This window comes from Anolis sagrei, chromosome Y (genome assembly GCF_037176765.1).
Source record: "Anolis sagrei isolate rAnoSag1 chromosome Y, rAnoSag1.mat, whole genome shotgun sequence".
NCBI lineage: Eukaryota > Metazoa > Chordata > Lepidosauria > Squamata > Dactyloidae > Anolis > Anolis sagrei.
In genome coordinates, this window is record NC_090035.1 from 47694165 (window position 1) to 47714126 (window position 19962).

At 42.4% G+C, this 19962-nt stretch overlaps 1 protein-coding gene and 1 long non-coding RNA gene across 3 annotated transcripts in view; one reads left to right on the forward strand and one right to left on the reverse strand.

The window, feature by feature from the left end:
* Positions 1 to 4827: 4827 nt before the first annotated feature.
* LOC137095359 (protein shisa-9-like) overlaps positions 4828 to 19962 on the forward strand; it is a 497171-nt gene continuing 482036 nt past the window's right edge. For both annotated transcript variants that reach the window (XM_067461951.1, XM_067461952.1), the window contains exon 1: positions 4828 to 5824. In XM_067461951.1, the coding sequence (XP_067318052.1) occupies positions 5259 to 5824 (566 nt within the window). In that variant the 5' untranslated portion in view covers positions 4828 to 5258. The remainder of the gene's footprint in view (positions 5825 to 19962) is intronic.
* LOC137095040 (uncharacterized) lies at positions 15321 to 15797 on the reverse strand. Its single transcript, XR_010908769.1, has 2 exons — positions 15633 to 15797; positions 15321 to 15572 (listed from the first exon to the last, which is right to left on the reverse strand). It is a non-coding gene; the product is annotated as an uncharacterized lncRNA (long non-coding RNA).

Here is a 19962-nt window from a genome sequence, read left to right on the forward strand (position 1 = left end):
TTGAAAACACTGGCCTGAATACTGTTGCCAGGCCTAACTGGGATATACCCTGCTGATCGATAGGTTGACAGTTCAAGCCCGAGTTGGGGTGAGTACCCAGCGTTAGCAGGCCGAAAGCAGAAATGTTTTTAAAATGGATATTAACTTAATGGTTTTACTTAATGTGTAATGTTGTTATATTCATATGTATTCTGTGTGTGTTGGCATCGAATTGTTGCCATTGTAAGCCACCCTGAGCCCCCCTTTGGGGATTAAGAAGGGTGGGAAACAAATGTTGGAAATAAAAATAAATAAAATGAGTAGTTAAATAAGTACTGCTTTTAGTGGGGAGATAAAATGTTATTATGTTTATTTATACCCTGCTTTGTCTCTCCTCAAGGACTGAGGAAAGACAAAGTGACCGGAGTCGAGCACAGCCTCCAAGATGTCGGAAATAAGATGGGAAAAACCGCCTTGATCTCTGTTTGTGTTGTCTGCCCTTGTTAATTGTATAATTGACACTGAATGTTTGTTGTATGTGTGTTCTGTAAGCTGCTCTGAGTCCCCTTCAGGGTGAGAAGGGCGGGACATAAATACTTTAAATAAATAAATAAATAAATAAATAAATAAATACACTGACATATAATCCAGTTCAAAGCAGATAATCTGGGTTTTATATAGCAGTGTAGAAGAGGCCACAGGGTCCTTCCACACAGCCTATAACCCAGAATATCAAGTCAGATTATCCACAATATCTGCTTTGAAATGGGTTATCTAAGTCCACACTGCTAAATAATCCAGTTTATGCTGGATTTTATACAGCTGTGTGGAAGGGGCATCAGTTTCTTGCTGGCTCCTATGTGTGAATAGCCTCAGCTATATTTTCTGAATGCTGCGTGTGGCTCTCCTCTCCCCCCCCCTCCAGCGACAACAACAACAACAACAACAACAAGTTCTTAAAGACCTTGGCCTGCACTTAAGCACAATCAGCACTGATAAAATTACCATCTGCCAGCTGCAGAAGGCCACCTTACTGGAATCTGCACGCATTATTCACTGATACATCACACAGTCCTAGACACTTGGGAAGTGTCCAACGTGTGATCCAATACAACAGCCAGTACAGTGATCTTGTCGGCTGTGGACTCATCTTGTTGTGTTTCAAATAATAATAATTTTTATTTCTTACCCACCTCTCCTGATGGCTCAAGGCGGATTACAACAAAGTCAAAAACATGAACATCAAATATATATGTACAATTAATTTTATAGATAAAAACACAAAAAATATAAAAAATTGCACCAAACACACAGAGTTGACATATAACAGCAACAGAATATAAATCAAAACTCATGATTGAAAGTTGACTGGGTAGGCTTGCCAGAAGAGAAAGATAATGTATCTTTTATAAAGGGCTGCATTGCTTTAGCTGCAAAAGGCCATCTTTCCCAGCCACTCTCCCAAATGGCAGTAGATTGTTGTGGGCCAAACACATCTACTTTGCCATATAATCTGGTTTTGGAATGCAGATGAACTGCATTCGATGGCAGCATATACTCATACAATGTTCAAGGTAGTTCACCTGTATGACGAATCTGGATTATATGGCAGTGTAGATCCAGCCTGAGGTGGAATCCAACCCCAGCGGTTTGAGGCCAAGTTCAGTGGTTGATCTCAAGCCCTTCCTGTCCTCAAAGCAGCTCCAGACCTGTCAGTGTAAGAATGTCCCTTCTTTCTTCCCTTCCTTTCTCACCCCTTCTTTCTCCCTCTTTCTTTCCATCCTTCCCTTCATACCATTCCTCCTTTTCTTTCTCTTCCTCCCTTCCTCCCTTCCCTTTTTTCTTTCCTCCATTTCCCTCACACACCTTGTCCTCTTCTTTCCTTCTTCTCCCCTTCTTTTGCTCTTTTTTCTCCTGTCCTTCATCCTTCTCCCCTTCCTGTCTCTTCCCTTCTTTCTTGTCCACTTTCCATTTCTTTCTTTTCTCCCTTCATACTTTCCCACCTTCCCTTTCACTTCCTCTCTCCCCTCCTTCGGTTTTTCTTTCCTCCATTTCCCTCACACACCTTCCCCTCTGCCTTCATTCCTTCCTTCCTCTCATCTTCTTTTGCTCTTTTCTCTTTCATCCTTCATCTTTCACCCCTTCCTGACTTCCATTCTTTCTTGTCCCTTCTTTCTCTTTCTTTCCTTCCTCTCTTCATACCTTCCTCCCTTTCCTTTTTCTTTCTCCCCTTTTCCCTTAATTTTTCTTTCCTCTATTATCCTCATACACCTTCCCCCCTTCATTCTTTCCTTCTTCTCCCCTTCTTTTGCACTTTTCTCTCCCATTATTCATCCTTCCCCCCTTCCTGTCTCTTTCCTTCTTTCTTGTCCCTTCTTTCTCTTTCTTTCCTTCCTCTCTTCATTCCTGTTCCTGTTTTCTTTCTCTTCCTCCCTTCTTCTCTTATTTTTTCTTACCTCCATTTCCCTCACCACCTCCCTTACATTCTTTTCCCTCCCCCTTCCTGTCTCTTCCTTCCTTTCTCTTCCTTCCTTCCCTCACTTTCTTCCTTTTGCTTCCTCTCCTCTCTGCTTCTTGGGGCCCTTTCACACTGCCCTTTATCCTAGGATATGATCCATGTTCAGAAGCATTCTCTCTTGACACATCTATGGCAGAGGTAATTAGGTTCTTGGTTAGGATGTTCTAGACCATGATATAAACCCTGTTGTTCTAGGTCACGAAGCTCTGTGCTAGGGCATTCTAGAAGGTTCTAAGTTAGAAGAGCCCTTCCTCAGCTCTTGTTTTTGGACTTATTTGTTCTAGGTTATCATCTAAAGCATAATGTTCTAGGTTATGAAGCTCTAGGTCAGGGCATTTTAGACAAGAAGGTTCTAAGCTAGAAGAACCCTTCCCCAGCTCTTCTTTTTTGGACTGCAGCACAAAAATGTATTGGTTCTAGGTTATAATCTAAGGCCTGATGTTTTAGATCACGAGGCTCTGGGTTTGGTGTTCTAGGTCAAGATGCTTTGAATATGGTGTTCTAGATCGGAAGGTTCTAAGATAGAAGAACACTTTTCCCAGCTCTTCTTTTTGGACTGCCGCACAAAGAATCTTATTGCTTCTAGGCTATAATTTAACTCAGGATGTTCTAGGTTTTGGGCACTGGGTCAGTGCATTCTAGACCAGAAGGTTCTAAGACAGAAAAGCCCTTTCCCCAGCTCTTTTTTGGACTGCCACTCAAGGAATCCTATTTGTTCTAGGTTGTGATAGAAGTCTGGATATTCTAGGTCATGAGGCTTTGGGTTAGGGTGTTCTAGACCAGTAGGTTCTAAGCTATAAGAGCTCTTTTCCTAGCACTTTTTTTAGACTGTGGCACAAAGAATCTTACTGGTTCTAGGCTAGAGTGTTATTAGTTAAGATGTTCTATGCCAGGATGCTCTAGATAAGACAGTTCTCTTGCTCTTCTTTTCAGACTGTCACCAATAATAGTCTCAGTTCTGGGTTAGAATGTTATTAGAAAGACTCAGTGATAAGAGAAGATGAAAATAAACAAACTTGCCTTAGGGCCCTTCCACACAGCTGTATAAAATCTACATTGAACTGGTTTATCTGGCATTGTGGGCGCAGATAATTCAGTTCAAAGCCGATCTTGTGGATGACCTGCCTTGGTATTAGAATCATATAGTTGGAAGAGACCTCATGGGCCATCCAGTCCAACCCCCTGCCAAGAAACAGGAAAATTGCATTCAAAGCACCTCTGACAAATGGCCATTCAGCCTTTGTTGAAAAGCCTCCAAAGAAGGAGCCTCCACCACACTCTGGGGCAGAGTTCCACTGCTGAACAGCTCTCACAGTCAGGAAGTTCTTCCTAATGTTCAGATGGAATCTCCTTTCTTGTAGTTTGAAGCAATTGTTTTGTGTCCTAGTCTCCAGGGCAGCAGAAAACAAGCTTGCCTCCTCCTCCCTATGACTTCCTCTCACATCTTTATAGATGGTCCTCATCATGTCTCCTCTCAGCCTTCTCTTCTTCAGGCTAAACATGCCCAGCTCTTTAAGCTGCTCCTCATAGGGCTTGTTCTTCAGACCCTTATAATTTTAGTTGCCCTCCTCTGGACACATTCTATCTTGTCAACATCTTCTTTCAATTGTGGTGCCCAGAGTTGGACAGAATATTCCAGGTGTGATCTAACCAAGGCAGAATAGAGGGGTTGCATGACTTCCCAGGATCGAGACATTAGACTCCTATTGATGCAGAACAAAATCCTGCTGGCTTTTTTTGCCGCTGCATCACATCCCTCTTGGAGTCCTCTCAATTATACTTTTTCTATTCCTACCTCATCCAAGGTTTTATCATTTTACCTCGTCCATTTGGCCTGCCCATTGTGTTCAATTTTATAATATGTCAATTTGCTTTATTCATTTTATTTTGCTACTGTATGTATTTTATTACAATGTATTTTTATTGTCTGCATTTTGTATTTTATTTGTTGTATTGTACCTTTGGGCTTGGCCTCATGTTAGTAGCCCGAAGTCCCCTTTGGGGAGATGGTGGCAGGGTATAAATAAAGATGATGATGATGATGATGATTATTATTATTATTATTATTATTATTGGCTCATATTTAACTTGACATGGCTGTGTGGAAAGGCCCTTTGCTGCAAAAGGCAGGGAACCCAAAGGCTCTTCTTTTTTCCTCCCACTTTTGCACAAAGAAAGGCTGCTGCTTCCAAAAAAGCCAAAGGAGGAGAGTGGCTGCACCTGTTGCGGATGCTTGTGGCAGCTGCCTAAGCCCCGCTCCTCGGCGATAAGCCCCACCCCTTCCCCTTCAATCCCCCCCCCCCCCATCTCCTTCCTTTCCTTACCTGAAAGAGAAGGTGTGCGGGATTGGAGGCTGGAAGCCTTCCTATGCCGTGCGGCATCCAAGTAAGGTGTGTTGCTCCAAGTAAGGTGTGTTTCCAAGCGGGAGAAGTTGGGAGGGGAGGGGGGAAAGAAAGGAGGCTTGGATGGGAGAGAGAGAAAGAGCCCTCTTTGCTGCTTGCCTCCCTTTTGCATCTCTCTGTGCGCGCCTCCTCCTTCCTCCTTGAAGCTCTACAAGTGCCGCGAATTGAGAGAGATAGAGAGACAGAGACTGCAAAGGGAAGCAAGCCTTGCAAGGGATCTCTCTCTCTCTCTCTTCTCTTTCCTCTCTCTGTTTGGTAGCGGAAAAGAAGGGGGGCCGCATGGGCTTGGATGTGGCATTGCAACGACGTGGGATTGCGGCGCAGGCGGCTCTGCAGGGCTGAAGAAGAGGAAGAGGAGGATGAAGGGCTTGCTGCCGCTGCTGGTGGGCTACCTGCTGGCGCAAGAGATGCCTCGCCCTCCGGCCGCCGCCGCCCCGCCTCACCTGGGCAGCATCGTGATGCTCTCCGGAGGCAACCAGAGCCGAGCCCCGGCTGGTCCGCTGCCCTCGTCCGCCTCCTCTTCCTCCGCCTGGGAGGCGTCCTCCTTGGCCTCGCTGGCCCCGCCGCCGGGCCCCGAGGAGTGCCGGGGCTACTTCGACGTGATGGGCCAGTGGGACCCGTCCTTCAACTGCAGCGTGCGCGAGTACCCCTTCTGCTGTGGAACCTGCGGCTTCCGCTTCTGCTGCAAGTACCCCAAGGGCCGCCTCGACCAGGCGCTCTGCACCAACTACATCAAGCCGCCCTGGCTCAACGGGAGGAAGGCACCCTCCCGCCCCGCCGACCCCTCCCACGACCCCACGCGCGACAAGACCAACCTCATCGTCTACATCATCTGCGGCGTGGTGGCCGTCATGGTCCTGGTGGGCATCTTCACCAAGCTGGGCCTCGAGAAGGCGCACCGCCCCCAGAGGGAGCACCTCTCCAGGTGAGAAGGAGAAAGGGAAGGAGAGAAGGAAAGGAAGGGAGGAGGGGGGAAAAGGAAGGGAACACCTCTCCAGGTGAGGAGAGAAGGAGGGAGGGAAGGAAGAAGCAAGGAAGGAGAGAAGGAAAGGATGGGAAGAAGGAAGGATGGGAAGGGAACACCTCTTCAGGTGAGAAGGAGGGAGCGGAGGGAAGGAAGGAGAGAAGGAAGAAGCAAGAAAGGAGGGAAGGAAAGGAAGGAGAAGAGAAGGAAGGAAGGAAAGAAAGGAGAAAGGGAACCCCTCCCCAGGTGAGAAGGAGGGAAGGAGAGAAGGAAGAAACAAGGAAGGAGAGAAGGAAAGGAGGGAGGAGGGGAAGAAGGGAGCACCACTCCAGGTGAGGAAAGAGAGGAAGAGGAAGGAAGGAGAAAAGGAAGAAGCAAGGAAGGAGAGAAGGAAAGGAAGGAGGAGAGAAGGAAGGAAGGAAGGAAGGAAGGAAGGAAGGGAAGGAAGGAAGGGAAGGAGGAAGGGAACACATCCCCAGGTGAGGAGAGGGGGGGGGGGAAGAGAGGAAAGAAGCAAGGAAGGAGAGAAGGAAAGGGGAAGAGAGAAGGAAGGAAGGGAAAAAGGAAGGGAGCACCTCTCCAGGTGAGGAGAGAGAGGGGGAAGAAGGGAGGGAAGAAGCAAGGAAGGAGAGAAGGAAAGGAGGGAATAGAGAAAGAAGGGAAGAAGGAAGGGAGCATCTTTCCAGGTGAGGAGAGATAAGGGAGAGGGAAGGAAGGGGTAGATGAAAGGAAGGGAAGAGAGAAGGAAAGAAGAGAGGAAGGAAGGGGAGAAAGAAGGAAGGAAGGAGAAAGGAAGCAATCAAGAAGGGAAGAAGGGAGAAGGAAAAGAGGAAGGAGAGAAGGAAGGAGAGAAGGAAGGGAGAGGAGAAAAGGGAACAAGGAAGAAGGAAGGAGAGAAGGAAAGATGGAGAGAAGAAAAGAAGAAGGGAAGGGAGGGAGGAAGAAAAAAGATAGGAAGGAAGGAGAGAGGAAGGAAGCAAGCAAGGAGGGAGGGATGAAGCCAGCAAGAAAGGAAAGAGTGCTTGACACTGTGTGGTTGGTCTTGGTCTTTAGACCTGTCAGGAAAGCGTATTTTTCTCTAGGAACTTCTAGTTCCTCTAGTCAAAATTGACCAGAGGGTTAGGCTGGAGGAGAGGTGACATTTTAATCAATGTGAATAATCAAATCTGCAAGAGTCCAGTATGCCAATGTTGAGACGGCTGACTGTGTGTGATTAGATATGTTGACTGTGTTGAGGAAGACTCAAGCAAAAGTAAATATGAAAGAAGGAATACAAGGGGGAAAGCCTACTACTTTCAAGCGGCTAACTTTAGGGGACATGGGACTCACCTCCCTCCACATCCGCTATTGGGGAAAGCAAAGGGCTCCCCACAAAGCAGCACAAAAGGGGTGCCAGAATCACTGCCACAACAAAAAACTGTGGCTGCACCAACTGTTGCGGCTCCTGCAACAGGGCAAACTTTGCTGCACCTGCATCCCTTTGTCCGCTGAAGAATAAGCCTTTCTCTGTCTCTCTCCCTTCATGACACTGCAACCTCATTGTCGGGAAGCCCAAGGAGGAGGTCAAAGGCCAAGAAGGGTGTCCTTGGCATCGCTAGAGTGGTCTTCCCCATTCAGGCCCCTTGGGGAGAATCAGAGTCGGAAAAGAAGCACAGGCAGGAGAAGCACAACTGATGCCTCTGCTTGAAGCCTCCAGAGAAGGAGGTGTCCAAGGAGTGTGTGGCTGGCCCCTGTTCATAGAATCCTAGAGTTGGGAGGGATCCCCAAAGGCCATCTAGCCCAACCCTCTTTCTGCCATTATGCAGGAAAAGCACCATGATAGCCCATCCAACAGATGACCATCCGGCCCCTGTTCATAGAATCCTAGAGTTGGAAGGGACTCCCAAAGGCCATCTAGCCCAGCCCTCTTCTTTCTGCCATTATGGAGGAAAAGCACCATCAAAGTCCACCTGACAGATGACCATCTGACCTCTGATCATAGCATCCTAGAATTGGAAGGGACACCCAAAGGCCATCTAGCCCAACCCTCTTCTTTTTGGCATTATGCAGGAAAAGCACCACCAAAGCCCACCCAACAGATGACTACCTGGTGTCTAATCATAGAATCCTAGAGTTGGAAGGGACTCCCAAAGACCATCCCGCCCAACCCCCTTCTTTCTGCCATTATGCAGGAAAATCACCATCAAAGCCCACCCAACAGATGGCCATCTGGCTTCTGATCATAGAATCCTAGAGTTGGAAGGGACCCCCAAAGGCCATTTAGCCCAACCCCTTCTTTCTGCCATGATGCAGGAAAAACACCACCAAAACCTATCCCGATAGGTGGCCATCCAGCCTCTGTTTAAAGGTCCCCCAAATGTGTTTCCACTGGACTCCAAGGTAGAGAGGTCCACTAGCTGAAAAAGCTCTTATGATGAAGCTCTTCCTATAATAAATTTCAGGTGGAATCTCCTTCCCAGTCATTTGAACCCATGGCTCCATTGAGTCATGAACGGAAGCCTGATTCTTCTTCCTTACAACATCTGTTCACTTATTTCTACATGGCTCCTCTCATGTCCCTTCCCTTAGCCTTCTTTTCTCCCAGTGGAACACCCCCAGCCCTTTAAGCTGCTTCTGAGGGGGATTCTTGGCTTCCAGGCCTTTGATCATTTTAGTCTCCCTCTTCCACCTTAGAGTCAATAATATCCCTCTTGATTTGCTTTGCCCAGAATTGGACGCTGGGCTATTATCCCAGGTAAAGAGGTCTCACCAAAGCAGAAGAGAAGAACACTTTTCCTTCCCTCAAATCATACTTCCCAGGATAAACCCCTTCCTTGATCATGATCTGGAGATTAGGGGGCTGCCCAATTAGTGAAAGCTAATAATACTGCATGGAGAATCTGGAGATAGTTTTCTAATGGCTCATTACTTTTTCATCGCACTTAATTTTATATTCACGCCATGATCATAATCATTCGTTTATCACTGCACACACAGCGAGACAACAAAACACTTCCCCGCCTTCCAGCTTGCAATCAGAGAATCACAGGGCCATCCAGCCCCACCCTAGTCTTCCATGCAGGAAAGGCACAATTAGAGCCCTCCCGACAGATGGCCACCCAACCTCTGTTTCAAAGCTCTCAAAGAAGGAGCCTTTGCAATGCTCTGAGGAAGTGAGATAGGGAAAATGCATATGGCACATGGAGAAGGAAAAACTACAAGTCGATCAGTAAAAGAAGTCTACCATATAAGTAAACCAAATCACTAGCTGGATCATTCCATGGATGAGGATGGAGGGGGAATTCTGTTGCATAGCCACCAAACTGATCTTGTTCCACTTCTGCCACCCCCTTGATGCAAATAGGCTTTGCTCAAATCTCAAGCAGGTTTTTTGCAGGCAATCCGACAAGTGGCATTGAGGCCACACAATTTTATTATTATCTAATAAAAACATGTATGTGCCAGCATTCAAATGAATTTAGATAATTATTTATTTTTTTTAAAAACCCAAACTATCAGGATCTTTTCCCTCCCTCCTTTTGTAGTTTTTGGAAACAGCGGGGAATCAAAAGACAAAAAACAAACAAAAAAACACCCCTATCTGTCAAGTTGTTTGGTTTGCTTGATTCATTATGCTAATCCCCGACACATGAAAGCAAAACAGATGGGGAACAACATTTGTGCATAAAATAATTTTTTAAAAACCCAACAGTTTGAATAGCAAGACCAAATAACAGTTCTGTTAAATCAGTGCTGCCCTTTACGTCACCCTTTTCCAACTCGGTGCCTCCCAGGTGTATTAGTGGGCTGCAGACGTGGATGCTGCCTGCATTGAGGAGAGCAGTAAGCCAACACACCTGGAGGCTCTGCTCATCTGGAAGGATTGCCAACGATGTCTCTGCTGTTGGCTGTTCTGCCCTAAAGAAGTCCCTCTCTCCTCCTCCATCTCTCCCTCCTCTTCACCTTCAAGATGATTTCAGCACCTGCTGTACCTTCTCTGACAAAGATCTTGCCATTTGCTTTGTGATTAACAACCTCCCCTGTACCATGGCACCCAAAATAGGCTTCAGAATGCATCACCAATTCTTTCACTAGCAATTATTTCCTATTTATAAACCGGATGATGGGTGATCATTTCTGCTATCAGGGAGGAAGAGCAGAACATATAGGAACTTGTTGGAAACTCGTGTTATTGTATGCGAAGGATGATCAGTAAGAGATGGGCTTGATTTGCAAGGGAAATCAACTTTGGAGGTACATGGCTCTGTAGATTTGGGGGTTCTTGTTTCATTTTCTGCCTTGAACTCTTTTGAAGCCTCACTTTGCATACCTTATACACCTATGGTGTAATAAGGGTCTTTGGACCATAATCAAATATTGTTGTTGTTGCCAGTTGTAAGCAGCCCTAAACCCCCCCTTGGGAGTTGAGAAGGACAGGATATATATGTTTGAAATAAATAAATTGTTGTTGTTGATGTGTATCAGTGCTAGAAGTTTTGGAAAATGGAAATCTGCATAACCTTTTGGAGATTTTGTGATCTTTGGAAAGGCATGACCTTGTTAGAAATTATAACCTTTTGAAAAATGATGCCATAATCCAACAAATGCTACGTTCAGCAAAGGACAAGAGGGATCCTCTCACCTCTGCAGGAGTCTACCATGTACCATGCAACTGTGGACAAGTCTACATAGGGACCACCAAACACAGCACCCAAACACGAATCAAGGAACATGAAAGGCACTGCAGACTACTTCAACCAGAGAAGTCAGCTATAGCAGAGCACCTGATGAACCAGCCTGGACATAGCATATTATTTGAGAACACAGAAATGCTGGACCACACCAACAACCACCATGTCAGACTACACAGAGAAGCCATTGAAATCCACAAACATGTTGACAATTTCAACAGAAAGGAAGAGACCATGAAAATGAACAAAATCTGGCTACCAGTATTAAAAAAAACTCTAAAATTGCAACAGCAAACAGCAGAGAGGAAACAACCAGGCACATCTTAACACCTCTCAACAAAAGATTTTCCCAGGCTCAGACAGGCCTTCAAATGCTAATGAAGATGGTCAGTTGAAACATTCACACCTAGCTCCAGCAGAGAAAAGCTCTTTGACCCACCCCAGCCATTCCACAGATATATAAATCCATTATCCTATTTCCAACAGACCTCACTAGTCACTACCTCTGAGGTTGCTTGTCATAGATGCAGGCGAAACGTCAGGAGAAATGCCTCTAGAACATGGCCCTATAGCCTGAAAATCCCCACAAGAACCTGATGCCATAATCTTTTGGTAAAAGCATGAGCTGTTAGAGTCATCACCTTTTGAGAAAATAACATTCATACAAAGCAATTAGGTTTCTCAGCTGTTAAACTGGTATGCCTAGGTATGTCTTTGAACTATTAGAGACAAAGATATGCCAATGCACAAAACACACACAGAGTTTCACAAGTGTTTTTTCAGTTGCTCAAAAGCATCAACTCTCCCTTAAAATGTATTTGCCTTTAAATCATGCTCTTAAGAGACAAAAATAAGCAGACTTCTTTAGAAGTAACATAGTTGATTTACTCACAAACTTCATGTATTCAGCATACAGGTACTTTGCTTATCAATCTAGTTACAAATAGGATTTGAAGTAGTATGTCTGTGTTGGTAACACAGGGCATCTCTCTTATACAACTAATCTGAAGGAACTAGACAGAGACTCTATTAGTTTGAAAGTCAAATGGAATCTGAGTCCTGAGCAATCCCAGTTCTGATCACATGGTCTGAATAAGGATTATGAGCAAGGATTGTGGATGAATGGAACCATGTATTTTATATATTTTTGATCTGTTATTATTCTAGGGTTTTATTTGCTTGGCTGTTTTAATTGTTCTAGTTGACGGGACATGTTTTATGGTTATATTTTAAATGGCACTACACATATACTGTACAGTAAGCAATCTGAATTATATGCACAATAAAAACTAACAGAGACTTGAAGAAGGTTGCTATTTCTAACAAGAAGCAGATCGTAATAATACAGAAGAGTCTTCTCCTTCCCTGTTTTTGTTTACGATCTGCTCCTAGCTCTAATACACAGATATTTATTTATCTACAATGTAAGGTCAATCAGTTTGTTATGGCAAGGAATGCAATGCACAAAAATGCCTTATTTGCATAATTTCTAGACTGTATGTCAAACTATCTAAGCACTGCATAACAATAAAAATACATTTAAAACTCTAGATGTGCTGTCGCACACTGGGCCTTTGCATTAGACTGTAGACAGGACATAAATTCTGTGTGCCCAACGGGACGCCGGTGCTGCCTCAGATTAAAGGCCCTTAGATTCCCCCAAACAGAGTCTTTAGATTGCTTAAAGTGAATCCAACAAAGTTCTTTATTAAGGAAAACAAACAGGTACTTTCAAGCTTCATCCATCGATTTCAAGCCTGTGTTTAACACCCTGCCAATCTTTACAACTAATCTGAAGGAGGTCTATAAAGAAGTGCCACAGTCAGGTCTATTTTGCATTTTACTAGATTTCTGTGCTTCACCAACGGCAGCCATAAGGACGTGTAAATTTCCCAACAGCCTTCCACTTCATGTGTCCAGAATCACCATGTTGTTTCACACTAAATGTACATTTATAGAATCAGGCTCCAATTGGTTGTCCTCTGAATTAGAGTAAAATGCAAAATAGATCCTGGCACCTCCTCTCCCATGTTTTGGCGATCATTGCTCATTTACTATATAATGTGCAGGCATATTATGCACACACAACCATTTACATCACTCCCAATGATTTTGTGTCTAAAGTTTGCTTTCAGGGAGAGGATAAAAATAAAAAAGCAATACATGAGGTCAAATCAACAAATGATTGCTGTGCTCCTCTGTATTAGTTTCAAACGGTGTTAGGTATTTAAAGAATAGAAAAGCGGGGTTGATAGGTGAGAAATATCTCCACCTAGAACTATCATATTGAATATTGATTGTTTTTTATTGCCATCTACTACCTACACATAGAGTAGGTCTGTGTCTGGCTATTCTACACATAGAGTAGGTCAATGTCTGAGTATTTATACACAAAAATAGGTCCATGCCTGGATATATGCACAAATAAAGTAGAATCATAGAGCTGGAAGAGACCTTGTCAGCCATGCAGTCAAATCCTATTCTGCCAAAAAGCAGGAAAATTGCATTCAAAGCACCTCTGACAGATGGCCATTCAGCCTTTGTTGAAAAGCCTCCATAGAAGGAGCAGAGAATTTCACTGCTGAACAGCTCTCCTTACAGTTAGAAGTTCTTCCTCATGTTCAAACGGAATCTCCTTTCCTGTAGTTTGAAGCCATTGTTCCAGGGCAGCAGAAAACAAGCCTGCTCTCTCCTCCCTATGACTTCCCCTCACATCTTTATCCATGGCCCTCATCATGTCTCCTCTCAGCCTTCTATTCTGCAGGCTAAATTTGCCCAGCTCTTTCAGCCACTCCTCATAGGGCTTGTTCTCCAGACCCCTGATCATTTGAGTCACCCTCCTCTGGACACATTCCAGTTTGTCATAATCTTCCTTCAATTGCAGTGCCCAGAAATCGACACTGTCTGATTCCAGGTGTGGGTTGACCAAGGCAGAATAGAAGAGAGGGGTAGCATGACTTCCCCAGATCTAGGCACTAGACTCTTATTGATGCAGCCCAAAATCCCATTGGCTTTTTTAGCTGCCACATCACATTAACTTGTTTCCCACGAGGACGCCAAGGTCTTTTTCACACCTAGTGCTATTGAGCCAGGCCTCCTCCATTCTGTATCTTTGCATTTTATTTTTCTGCTTAAGTGGACTATCTTGCATTTGTCCCTGTTGAACTTCATTTTGTTAGTTTTGGCCAATCATCTCTCTAATCTGTTACGGTCATTTTGAATTCTGGATATTTATATACATAGAATAGGTCCATATCTAAATACTAGCCATCCCCTGCCACGTGTTGCTGTGGCACAGTATGTGTATATGTGTTTTGTGTGTGTGTGTGTGTGTGTATACGTGTATATATGTGGTTTTACGAATGTGTTGTAATGTATTTTTTATTTCTTAGCTTTTAAAGTCTCTTCTGCTTTGTTTTTCAGTGTTTTTATGAGTGAGGTCACTCGTTGGTCTGATAGGTGTATTATGTCTAAATTTGGTGTCAATTGGTTCAGTGGTTTTTGAGTTATGTTAATTCCGAGTATTACATTTTTATTTCTATAGATTTATATAAATTTATACACATAGGGTAAGTCCATGTCTGGATATTTATACACATTGAATTGGTGCTGATGAGCCCTGGAATTTGTAGCTCATTGGAAAATATATCTGAAGATTCCTAGTCCTTCCTCATAAAAGTCTGAGTGTTAATCTCAAATTTTCTTCATTTCACTTAACCAATTTAGGTAGAAATATTATCTTCCTCCCTCCCTCCCTCATATTGATCTATTACTGGAAGTCCACAACCTTTTCTCACTGTGAGGTAATCACCAAAGGATCCAAGAAGCAAATCCAAATCCTATTTTTATTCCCTCCTTGAATTAAACCACTTAATTAGCCGCAAAGCTAGTTGGTTCTGATAGAGCCTAAAGCTGAACATAGAACATCAGTTGTAGCCAAAGTGACTCCCAATAATAAATCTCTGTGACTGGGCTGCCCTTGGACAGGAACATACTGTGCATCTATTGATCTGTCTCCTTTATTTATGCCTTGGCTTTCCCCCAAGATTGCTAACAAGATGAAAAGAAATATGAGTAAAAACTGACGTTGGTTGAAAAAATTACTAATATAGGATTTTAAAAAATATTAAACTTTCTCATTAAATTTAAACCACTTAAAACACTCATTTTCAAATAAGAATGGCTATCAGTCTAGCTTCCTTTGGAATAGAGTTCAAGCGTCTGGGAGCATCCACCAAGTCTCGTGTTTTTCCATTTGTGGTGTTTGCAAAGCTGGTGGGATTGAGAGGAGTACCTGGTGGGATTGAGAGGAGGAGAGCTTAAAGGTTGTGCATATGCAGATAGAAGTACTCCATGCAGTACTCCATGCAGTACTTCATGTCTTCAGTAAAAAAAAAAAAGAATCAGAAGGTAGGTGTGAGCAAAAAGATTTGGGCAGTGCCTGGTCTGTCTCTCCAAAATAAAGTCTCACTTGCAAGCACTTGATACAACTTTATCAGTAAAGACAGGTGTGAAGGAGTCGTTAAACTGCTGCCACCAATTGTAACGATGACCGTTTTAATGCCACCGAATGCCACCAATTGTGAAGGTGCGTGTGGTAAAGCACCCACTGCCACCTAATCTATGAGGGAAGCCGGGCAACGATCAATATCAACCTATGAGCTATTTTATAAAGGGACTGTTAATTACAGAAGGCTTTATTCACTTGATAGCGTAGCGTTTACTTTCTTGGCTTGACTTTATTATTGTAGGCTGTTCAACTTAGGAGCAACTGTATCAGGCAAGGCTTGAGGAAAACAGTAACAAGTTTATTTTAACAGGAGTATAACAATGTATAACTGTTCTTCAAAAGAGGCACAAATCTTGCTGGATACATTGGAAAGGTTTCATGAATAAACTCAGGCAAACACTTCATAAGGTTTCACAGCTGGCACAACAGGCTTAAACCCAGCCAAACCTTGATTCTTAATTCAGAATCAACAACCCCCTGTACCGGGTCCTTCTCTGCAACCACTTGGTCACCAATTGATTCCCTGAATCTCCACCAAGAGATTCAGTCTTTCCCTAGACCACACTGGCTATAGACACATTCCCTGAACCTCCACCAAAAGATTCAGTTCACTCAGTAGCTCGCTGGCGTACTGACTAATTCCCTGTTTCTCCCACTAGAGAAATCAGTCTCTTCCTGTAGCTCACCGGCTACAGACTGCCACTTTCAAAAAGCTGTGCCGTGAAGTGATAGTTGGCTCCGCCCCCGTTGCTATGGCAACTCAGTAGGCCTGGGTAACAATGCAAAAATTTGTTTCTAAAATCGATTTGTAATTGGGGTGTTTTTTTGTTTCGATATTTAAAATAACTACAAAATTTTCCCAAAAAAAAGTTCGGTATTTATGAAATTTTGTAAATATTTACAAAACATTTTGTAAAGATGGCGCCCTTTTTTTTCAATATTTTTAAAATATTTTTTAAATTTAATTATTAATTTAGTAGAATAGGGAGGAGAAATTATTATTGAGGGAAGGCAGGCACTCACTCTGGCGGGCCCTCTCGCTCGCCGCTCGCCCTCTCGCTCGCCCTCTCGCTCGCCGCTCGCCCTCTCCCTCGCCCTCTCGCTCACCGCTCGCCCTCGCCCTCTCGCTCGCCCTCTCGCTCGCCCTCTCGCTCGCCGCTCGCCCTCGCCCTCTCACTCGCCCTCTCGCTCGCCCTCTCGCTCGCCCTCTCGCTCGCTTGCTCAGCCGGCGCCGAGAGAGGAGAGCTCCCAGCAAGCCAGGCGGCCATCTTACGTATTTCCGAAATGGACGGAAATACAAAAATTTTTGGCGCCTGCCGTTTCGATATTTAAAAACACTTCCAGGTTTAAAAATAAGTTTTGTAATCGTTTTGTAATTCAAAAATTAACGAATTTTTTAACGAATTACGAATTAACGAAACGAATTGCCCAGCCCTACAACTCAGCTCAAGCCACTATCCACCATCTCTAACAAAATATAATCTCCCATACTTACCATCCCTAAACCACTGTCCAAACTACACATAACCAAAGAATAAAACTTACACATCGTCACAACAGGTAAAAGCAAACTATATACTACATTTATGGTCAGGATTGAGAGATTAATCAGTCATAGTTACATTATTTATAAGGGTATTGCATTTTGAAAGTTGGTGTGGTGTCTTGTTATTGGTCAACATCAGGTTTCCATTACTTCTTCATCCCTCACTCCCTCCTTCCCTCCCTCCCTTCCTTCGGCGATTCCTCATGTCCGAGTCTGACTACCTTCCAAGTATAGGGTCTTAATGATGGGTCTTTAGGTGACTGTAGAGACCTATTCTGGATCCACATATTCTTCTACTGTGAGGACATTGCTTTCCAGATGATGGGTGATCCCAATAAGCATTAGCTTGATACATCTCCTTCCTCCTGATACGTTTCTCCCTTTCTCCCTCCCTTTGCGGAGAGGTAGCTGCCACGGTAGTGGAAATAGTCAGCATTTTCTAATGTTACACCATTAAGCTATTTTTCTGGCATTGCAGAGAGGCTGGTTGATGACTGCTGGGAGAGCACTTTGGTTTTCTCAATGTTCAGTGAGAGGCCAAGCTTTTTGTATGCTTCTGCAGAGGTTTTAGAGTGGCTTGTAGGTCTTCTTCTGAGTTAGCACAGACTACATAATCATCAGCATTTTGGAGTTTTATAACATATTTTGTTCTGACCTTGGATTTGGCTTTCAGTCTACTGGGGTTAAATAGCTGTCCATATGTTTGATGTGTGATTTCCACGCTGGTGGGAAGCTTCCCATCAACAAGGTGCAGCATTATAGGGATGAAGATGGAAAATAAGGTTGGGGCAATAACATCAGATTACCATTACAATGAGTGTGTTCTGTTGGTGCATTAATCAAAACATGACATGACAGAGTTCTCATGCCTGTCTGTGTTTCTTTTCTTTTCTTTTTTTGCAAATAAATTTTTATTAAGATATCATAAACTACAACGAAAGAGGGGGAATAATTTGAAGAAGATAGAAAAGTAGGAAAATTACAAAGAGAAAAAAAAACACACACATCACCAAAAAAAAGTGTCTGTAAATTTATAAAATGAAGAAAAGAAGAAAAGAATTCAATAAAAAATTGAAAAAGTAAAATAAAAATAAAAAATTGGACTTTCTTCTGATTCTGCCCGTACCTTTCCTTTTTGTCAGTCTCTTTTATGTACTCAACCTTATATATCTTCATTACCGCTAGATCCTTTAATCTATTTTCAATATAGTCTTCAATTATTGACCAGTTCGTCTGTTTTATTGGATTGCCAGTGTTCTTTTTTAATAAAAAAGTTAGTGTATCCATGTCCTTGATCTCACTTATCTTCTTTATCCACTGGAATTTCGCCGGAACCTCTTTCTGCTTCCATACTTGCGCAAATATGATTCTGGCAGCCGTAGTCAGATACATAAATAAAATATCTTCATTTGTGTCCAAACATATATCACCATCTACAATTCCCAATAAATAGTATTCGGCTTTTCTCGGGAATTTTTTCTTGAATATTATTTGCATTTCTTCATGAATACCTTTCCAATATTTCTTAGTTTTTTCACAACTCCACCATAGATGGAAAAAACTTCATCATGTTCGTTACATTTCCAGCAGGTTTTTGATACTTCTTTGTACATATAAGTTAGTTTCACTGGTGTCATGTACCATCTATGGAACATTTTCATCCAATTTTCTTTAAGATCAGTAGCATAAGTATACTTAAGTTTTTTGTTCCACATTTTTTCCCAGTCCGCCAATGCTATTGATTTTTTAAAATTCTCCGCCCACTTTAACATACAATTTTTTATTAATTCAGTCTCCGTGGACCATTCTAACAGCTTATCATATAATTTTGTTATACATTTTGTTTCCATTTTGAGGATTTTATCCCAAAACTCTTCCTTAATTTGAAATCTTGTTTTTTTGTCTTGATTGTGTTGTTCTTTTATTTGTAAATAATTCAGCCAGGTAATCCGTGGATAACATTGTTTTATTTCTTCATGTGATTTTATCACCATTGTACCATGTTTTAACAGTTCTTTATATGTTGGCCAAGCAGTCCAACCTAATAACCTTCTCTGTTTAGCTTCCATTGGTGAAGTCCATAGAGGAGTTCTTGAGTAAAAATGATTTTTGTATCTGTCCCAAATTCTAAGTAAAGAGGAGCAGACAAAGTGATTACCAAAGTTTCTTTCCTTCTTCTCTTTTCCGTACCATACATAGGCGTGCCATCCAACCCGGAGATCATGGCCCTCCAATGTCAGGAGGTTTTCTTTCTTCAATTTTATCCAGGCTTTTATCCAGATCAGGACACTTGCTTCATGGTACAACTTAAAATTAGGTAAGCCAAATCCTCCTCTATTTTTTTTGTCCGTCAACACTTGGTATTTTATTCTTGATTTTTTCCCTTTCCAGATAAATTTTAAAAGGTCCTTTGTCTACTCATTGAATTTCTTAATATTCCTTTTTTTTCTAATTAGAATTTTATTAATTTTATATAGATCACAACGAAAGAATGAGAACAATAAAGTATAGGAAAGTGAGGAAATAGAGAAAAAACAAGAAGAAACAAAAAAGTATACTAAAATCCCAAATAAGCCCTTAAAAAAATTCTACAAAAATACACAAAAACACAAAAAAAGAAAAACAAAAAAATGACTTCCATTCCATCTTCTTGGATCATATCTTCTTATTATTCAAAAATATAAAATAAGTTCAAAAAGAAATTGTCTCTCTTGTTTCTTATTTTCCCAAATTGTCCAGATATTCATGGAGATTATCCCAATTCGTTCCTCTTAGTATCATACCTGTATTTTTCTTCAACAAAAAAGTCAATTCATACATGTCCTTTATTTCTCTGATTTTTTCCACCCATTCCTGTACGGGTGGTACTGAGTCTTTCTTCCAGTCTCTAGCAAAAACAATTCTAGCGGCAGTCGTCATATATGTAAAAAGTTTATCCTCTTGTTCCGTCAGTTATAGATCTAAATCTGTAAAACCTAACAAATAATACTCCAGTTTTCTTATAAATGTTCTTTTTAAAATCTTTTGTGTCTCTTCATAAATTACCTTCCAAAACATTACTACTTCTTTGCAAGTCCACCACATATGGTAGAAGGAGCCAACCTGTTCCAGGCATTTCCAACACTTATCAGAAACTGTTTTATACATTTTAGCCAATTGTTTCGGTGTGGTATACCATCTGTGGAACATTTTTATCCAATTTTCTTTTAAATCCATGGCGTATGTATATTTTAATTTTTTGTTCCACATCTGTTCCCACTCCCTCATTTGAATTGGTCTTCTTAAATTTTGAGCCCACTTTATCATATAGTTTTTAACCTGTTCTTTTTCAGTCAGCCGGGTAAGTAATATGTTATAAATATTCGATATTACT